The 7,124-nt window shown below is 43.1% G+C and overlaps 1 protein-coding gene across 3 annotated transcripts in view; it reads left to right on the top strand.

Annotated features, from left to right (window-relative positions):
- Positions 1-20: 20 nt before the first annotated feature.
- ppp1r10 (protein phosphatase 1, regulatory subunit 10) overlaps positions 21-7,124 on the top strand; it is a 10,518-nt gene continuing 3,414 nt past the window's right edge. Inside the window, exons 1-16 of one of the 3 annotated variants that reach the window (XM_029443210.1) lie at positions 21-45; positions 220-507; positions 3,796-3,904; positions 4,030-4,116; positions 4,555-4,690; positions 4,777-4,828; positions 4,916-5,005; positions 5,102-5,230; positions 5,327-5,432; positions 5,553-5,656; positions 5,769-5,896; positions 6,025-6,184; positions 6,324-6,467; positions 6,576-6,822; positions 6,937-7,012; positions 7,113-7,124. The exon at positions 7,113-7,124 is cut by the window's right edge and continues 201 nt beyond it. In XM_029443210.1, the coding sequence (XP_029299070.1) occupies positions 3,798-3,904; positions 4,030-4,116; positions 4,555-4,690; positions 4,777-4,828; positions 4,916-5,005; positions 5,102-5,230; positions 5,327-5,432; positions 5,553-5,656; positions 5,769-5,896; positions 6,025-6,184; positions 6,324-6,467; positions 6,576-6,822; positions 6,937-7,012; positions 7,113-7,124 (1,578 nt within the window). In that variant the 5' untranslated portion in view covers positions 21-45; positions 220-507; positions 3,796-3,797. Of the gene's footprint in view, positions 46-219; positions 508-3,795; positions 3,905-4,029; positions 4,117-4,554; positions 4,691-4,776; positions 4,829-4,915; positions 5,006-5,101; positions 5,231-5,326; positions 5,433-5,552; positions 5,657-5,768; positions 5,897-6,024; positions 6,185-6,323; positions 6,468-6,575; positions 6,823-6,936; positions 7,013-7,109 lie in introns of those variants that run through there. The other 2 variants (XM_029443208.1, XM_029443209.1) reach the window with 2 other exon arrangements.

The following is a 7,124-nucleotide window of genomic DNA, read 5'->3' as shown; positions in this document are numbered from 1 at the left end:
AGCCAAGTCCCTCCTCTTCGAGCTCATTCCTGGATTTGGTCAAAGGTAAGTGAAGTCAGAAAGACAGCAAGGCTTATTTTCAACATTTTTTCCGTCTAAAATGCGAAATTCCTACTGAATGTATTCAACAACCAACAAAGGACTTTGATATAGACGAAGGACGATGAAATTTGTCGAAGGAGTCGAAATTGAATGTGTGTTTCTTTGTGTGTTTTTCAGGTATGAATTTGCTTTGCCGAAGACTGAGCCGTCGAGGACTTTGAACAACTCTACTCAAATTCATATTTTTTTCTTCAAGTAATGGACATTTGATTACTATTTTTGCCTCCAGTTTGTTCCCGAAGGAAAGGCTAGCGTTTAGCTATCACAGCCCCACCCATAAGAAGTATTTCAGTTAATATTAAAACCATGAAGGTTGACGATATAAAATTTATGAAATAAGAGATATAAGTGCCTGAAAAGCACACTCTAATACACCCGAGACGCTGAGGATCTATAGTGTCAATAGTAAGTTGATTTTAAAGCTAAATTGAATCGAGATAAATCGTAGACGACAGGTTAGCTAGCGGTAGCTGCCACCGTAAGTTAGCTTGGTTCTTGGCAAACAATTTGAATATAGACAATGTTATAGTATGAGCTCACACAGGAAAGTGGACGGAGGCACAAGACTCCGTTTCTTTGTGTGTGAGACGGAATGGACGGGTTGTACAAACTAAAAATGTAGTCAGTAAATTCGTAAAATAACCATAAGCAATCTATTCATAAAGATTGCCGTAGGTAAAGAAAATCAAATTCCAGCTCATGAAGTCGGGACTTTTTGCCTGCCAGAATTTGTTTTGTAGGGGCTGCTCCACGGAACCAACACCCACCGCAATCTATACATAAAGATTGCGTTAGCTTGAGGATTGTGGATATATTTTATGAAAGCACCGTGTGTGTGTGTGAATGTCGATAATTAAAGCACAGGGACTCGGCAATCTGTGGATAAAGATTGCAGGATGACTCGAGGTGATCTTTCGAAGCGCAAAAAAATGGTGGATTGGTTGTGGTTTGCTTTTTCGGTTCTCGGGACAGCTCGCGGGGCTCGCGGTGTTATCGGAGCTGCATTTGGGGAGTTTATACCAAACTGAAAAATGCAGGCAAAAAGTACAGACGGGTGTTCATCGCGTTGTCTGACTGTGATGCGCGCATTGTTCGGTAGATGTCTGGTGCTCGTCTACTTGTTTTTCCTGTCAACCAGCGCGGGGTTTTTTTTTTTTCTGCCTGGACAGCCATTGTTGCTTGTGTAGGGTTTGGTTTGCCGTCGTCGAAGTGGTTAACGGAGGGAGGGCTCTGATTAGCAGTCGGCCTGCAGCTCCCTCCCCCCTCTGTCAACACAGGAGCGGGCCTGTTCTCAGCTATGACGGGTGTCAGTTTAAGCACAAGCCTTTTATAGGCTGCGTGAACTGCCCTTATATAACCGAGGGCGTTTTACATTGTTATTTGATTCATTCAGTCTCTCCTTGATGAATATGTCTTGGTGCTTTAGTCATAGTCACGTCTGTTGTTGCGCAACTGTTACAAATACAGCAAATATATTTTAGTAGAAGGCTTTGTCATTGGAGTACAGTCAGTTTGTTTTGCAATAATCTACCAGTGAGATATGTCATAACACCCCCAGACTATAATGTTCTTTCCCCCCACTGAACCAGGAACCAGGGCCATGTTTAACACTGATTTTGTGTATATGTGTATCAACTGTGACATTTACAGGAATTGGGTTATTTGCAGTGTTGTGGAGGTCTGAGACTATATAAAACTTCTACTACAACAGTTACACGGGTAAGACCTAACTGATTCCTCACATCATGAATAGATTTTCGCCAGAATTGCAGGTTCTGTACACAAGTTGACAAATTGGCACAAGGACGGTTCATTATAAAATGCATAAACATGGGGAAAAGATGTGCATGCTTTATAAGACTCAACTCAAGCAGTTATCTCATGAACCATTTGGAGGTTATTCATAAGACTGTTTGTCATCATTGTTTAAATCCATACAATTGAAGACATTCATAAAGACCCATTGACTTGGTGTTGGCTGTCTTTGTTTGGATCACTTTGGACTTTTCAAAGTTAACAAGTAGACTGAAATGATCCTTCCATTCTTGAGGTCAGATTAATGTGCAACACTTTAGACTATTGTCATGAAATGTTGCACTAACAACTTTTACTTTGTAATGCTTTTCTCTATTGTGTAACTCCAAAGTCAGTACAGTGCCAGAGTGTGAACATAAAGTGACCTGTAGGTGGCAGCTAGTGCCCTGCTGGCAGTGATGTCCCTAACACATCTCAGCGTTTAACGTACTAATTCTACAGTTTTCAAGCATTTCATATTTCATACAGTTACCTTTAATCACATTTTTAATTTGTTGCTGCGTATTATCTGATTTTCTTTTAACTGTTTATCATTTCATCAGATTCCACAAGAGTTAGTAAAACAGGTTTTTACAAGGCACTACTGATGTTTCTGTTACATTCTCCTTGTTTGTGTTGCATTTTTGCACAAATGTGAATAATTGTGATAGAAGTGTTGCATTAAAAATGTGATAAATCATTACCAGTAACATTTCTTTCAAAAATTCATCTCTTTGGCTAATTTTATTCTAACAAAACTTTGACGTTTCACCTTGTTTTGTGATTGATACTTATCGATAGGATACTATATTTGTAATAATAAATCATACTTATAGCTATTGAATACATATAAATAGTTATGTTTGATGTGATTAGGGCAACTGTTAAATTAAGTAAAAAGTTACGTTGGTTTCATATTGAATGTGTAGCACTTTGTGCGCTAGTTAATAACATCCAGTTTTGTTCTCTGCATTGCTGCCGCCTCTTAAATCACAGCCTGAACTGGAATAAACAGTGTTGCCTCACACTCTAAGGTGATATCAGTCTAAATGTCTGTCCTGCAAGTAAGAGAGGAGGCATTCTTCCCCCGTCCCTGCTCGACGGGTCAACTACTCCAAACATGGAGTACGAGGCAGCACACTAAAGTCCCCCTGCACTGTGGATGTTTGGCTGCCAGAGCAACAGAATGCTCTGCGGCAGGAAGGAAATGCTGCTGCCTGTACTCTCCTGTGACTCCTGATTTGTATGTGACCATGTCAGCCACACCATACCATCAATCTAAAATAGTGTTACTTTGCCTTTCCTGGCCTCATGTTCAAATGATTTAGTGGATAGTAGGTCAGCGTGCTCGTCTTCTCATTCCCTGTTCTGTAAGTAGGGCTGTTAGGCAGCTTAATGAATGTGCGGTTGCTCAAACCCTCAGCGACTCTGCTGAGACCGTGTTGGCCAGCTCATGGTGTTGATCTCTTGATCTGGGCGTTGTACATCAGATCTTTGGACCATGTTGATAGAATGACCTAGATACAAACAGGTCGGTGCTGTTGAGGTGAGATGATTCAAAGTGGAGTCTGGATGGTGTTTGGTGGTGAGCTGAATCTGACTGCTGTCACCTTGTTGGCCTGATGTTCTAGATTTCTGTCTGTCTGATGTGAAGTGGCTTTTGAGCCTTGATGTGACATTTCTGGAACAAAATAGATGAAGTCCTGCTTCCTAAAGAAAGGCTGTGTGGATGTATGTAGCGTGGAGCTCCCTTTTTGTATTTGGCAGGCAAATAGTCCCCACTAAACAGCACTTCTTTACCTTTTCCCAAAGACAAAATATTTCCTCTGCATACCAGAACATGGAATACACCCATGTGCTGTTGGATTGTGTATTAATCGTTTGAGGTGTGTATTTCAGACATGGCAGGGGGACCAGTGGACCCCAGAGAGATTATGAAGGGTGTGGAGGCTCTGCTGGGGAAGGATGGAGAGCTCCGCAGCCTGGAGGGCGTCCCAAAGGTGTATAGGTGAGCAGCTGAAAGTAGACGTGACAGATTGCTGTGCCTCAACTGTTAAACCTCTGACTTCTCAATGTAATCATTAGGACTTCCACTATGTCATATTTTAACACCTGTGCTCTTTTTCAATGCAGCCTGATGAAAGCTTCTACCAAGATGGTCAGTAGATGTATGTACCTGAGCATCCTCCTGCAGACCAAATCCCATGATGTTCTTAACAGGTAGGCCTTGCTTCTACTTTGTTTACTGTATATTGCAAGTCTTGTTCTTAATTCATAATAACAGAGGAGTCGATACAAGTATGAAAACTTTCCATTCAATTAAACTGTAAACTCTTAAGAAAAATAAATCATAACTCAAATTTAAGGTGAGTGGCGTGTTCTGACTTAAATAGATTGGTGGTTTCTTGAGTCAGTATAAAGTTACAATTATGTTTGTTTACTTCTTTCAAACACAGTTTCACATTAGGGTATTTTTATGTCTTCGCTTTGGTGTATCTGTTGACTTCACTGTTGCATTAATGTAATAGTGTATGTATCTTTTGATCATTTTGTCCCAGTATAGCAATCGATCAGTATTTATTCTCACACCCTCCACACTGACCACGTGTGACCGTCTCCATCCTTCATTATAAATCATTTGTACCCTCCTTCATCCAGGTTTATACTAGTTGGTGGCTACAGGATGCTCAACTCCTGGCTCACCTACTCCAAAACCACCAACAACACCCCCGTGCTGCAGCTCATCCTGCTCACACTGCAGAAGCTGCCTCTCAAAGTGGATCACCTCAAACAGGTACTGACTCCTGTCACAGTCATCTCTGCTGGACACTGTAGAACTGTAGCATCTGACCTGCTGTTTGTGCCTTTATCTTCTCTCAGAACAACACGGCCAAGCTGGTCAAGCAGCTCAGCAAGAGTGGAGACACCGAAGGTCAGTTTGCTTGTACATTCCAAATGAAATGTATACTTCTATAGCAGTAGTGTGTCTCGCACTAATATACTTGTCTTTTACTGTTAGAGCTGAGGAAGTTGGCGTCCGTGCTCGTAGAAGGCTGGATGGCTACAATCCGCTCCCAGAGTGTCTCGAGCAGCGGCAACTCTCCTGCTGGTACAGACCCATCATTTCACTTTGAAATGCTTGTCTTGTGTTCACTATGGCTGCTACCGGCAACAGCTAGTAACGCACTCCACATTTCTCTCGTAGATAAGAAAAAGAAGAAAGAGGAGAGCAAGGTGGTTTTGCGGGAGATGAAGGAAAAGACCGCCGATGAGGAGAAGAAGAAGGAGAAACCTAAAGCTCATGCGCCCAGCCACACAAAGATTCGCTCCACAGGTAAACTTAACTTGATGAGCAGTGATGTAGTTGGCCCTCAATGTTCCATTTGAACAAGTTCTGTATGAAATGATGATTATGTTGTGTGTTGTGTAGGATTGGAGATCGACACTCTCAACCCAACCCCTGCTAAGAAGACGCCCACTGCCCCACAGCTGGGGGACAAGTACAACATCAAGCCTCCAGTCCTCAAGAGGCCATGGTACTGCTGCCTTACTGTCTGTTAGCTTGTTGTGTATTCATGCAGCTGCTCGTTGCTGCCCTCCGGTGGCTGATGATAGTACTTACATGTTTCCTTTTATGTTCATTTTCCCCTCGACAGCTCTGGTCCATCAGATGCTCCACCTCTGGAGAAAAAATACAAACCACTAAATACTCCCACCAACTCTGCCAAAGAGATCAAAGTCAAGCTCATTCCAGCACAACGTACGTTTAAACATGCATACGTTTAAAGACGAGGTCACATTTGAAGTGCGTATTTAAGAGTTGATAGTGATGTAGCAGCTGTCTTCACTGCTCTCTTGTGTCCTTCCTGCAGCTATGGAGTGCACTGGGTTCCTAGATGCTCTGAACTCTGCTCCGGTGCCTGGGATCAAAATCAAGAAGAAGAAAGCCAGTGCTACTTCTCCAGCTAGTACCAAGGCTGTGTCCCCTACGTCCAACAAGGTGCGCGCCGTCCAAAACATCCTCAGAATATACTTTAAAAAAAAAAAAAATGTTTTTGAATTTAATTCCTCAGCAAATGAAACACGTCATTAAAGCGGTTGTCACTTTCATTCCTTCTTTGTCCGCAGGCAAATCCATTTGACAGCAAACCCTCAGTGTATTCTTCATCTTCTACTAAACCATCATCTCCAGAAAGTGCTGCTTCCATCGTTACTGCTGAAGAAAACCAGGAGCCGGAGCAGCCTGGGACCCCCGTTCCCTCTGAGGAGACTGAGGTCTCCGACAGCGGTAAGGTCCTTAGTCCTTAGTTTAATAAGGTTAATAAGGACATTACATTATCTTGTGGTTTTTTTCTAGTTTAAATGAAAATGAGGGTGTTCTCAATCTCCTCACACATTTCTTTCTTATTGTCTCTTTGTATTTGTAGGTGAGAAGCCTAATGCTCTGGCAGAACCTCGTGGGGATGAAGAGAGCTTGACCAAGAAGGGCAAGAAGAAGAAGACCGTTCACTGGGCTGAGGAGGAGCAGCTCAAACACTACTTCTACTTCGATCTGGACGAGACCGAGAGAGGTAAAGCATGTGCAACGTCTTTGAGTTGGGTGTTTATTGCTCTAGGACACCAAGTATCTGATAAAAGTATGAAATATTAATCATTATTTATTTAAACCTAATTCACAGTCAACGTCAACAAGATTAAGGACTTTGGTGAGGCCGCCAAACGAGAGCTGATGATGGACAGGCAGACGTTTGAGATGTCCCGCCGCCTCTCCCATGACACCATGGAGGAGAGGGTCCCCTGGACACCCCCGAGGCCCCTGGCGCTGACGGGCGGCCTGGTTAGCCCCGGGGCCAACAGCACAGAGAAACTGACCCAGAGAGACCGAGAGATGGGCATCCTGCAGGAGATCTTCCTCACCAAAGACAGGTAGGACATCAGACAAAGCCTGCTGCATCTATGCTAATTATAACTTCACCCTAATAAGTGAGGGGGAGGGCCTGCAATGTATGTTAATGATTGACCATCTTTTCTCATCACTAGTGTGCCGGACTGTCCACATGAACCAGAACCAGAGCCTTATGAACCTATGCCTCCCCGAGTCATCCCTCTGGATGAGGTTAGTGCACCCAACACACACACACACACACACACACACACAGTCTGCCTCTTATTAAACACATTTTATACGTGTATGTGTAACACCTTGTCTCCAGCAGGACTCCTCTATG

This window comes from Cottoperca gobio, chromosome 11 (genome assembly GCF_900634415.1).
Source record: "Cottoperca gobio chromosome 11, fCotGob3.1, whole genome shotgun sequence".
In the NCBI taxonomy this organism is placed as follows: domain Eukaryota; kingdom Metazoa; phylum Chordata; class Actinopteri; order Perciformes; family Bovichtidae; genus Cottoperca; species Cottoperca gobio.
Note: the sequence above shows the minus strand (reverse complement) of the source record. Positions and strands in the feature narration are given on the sequence as shown.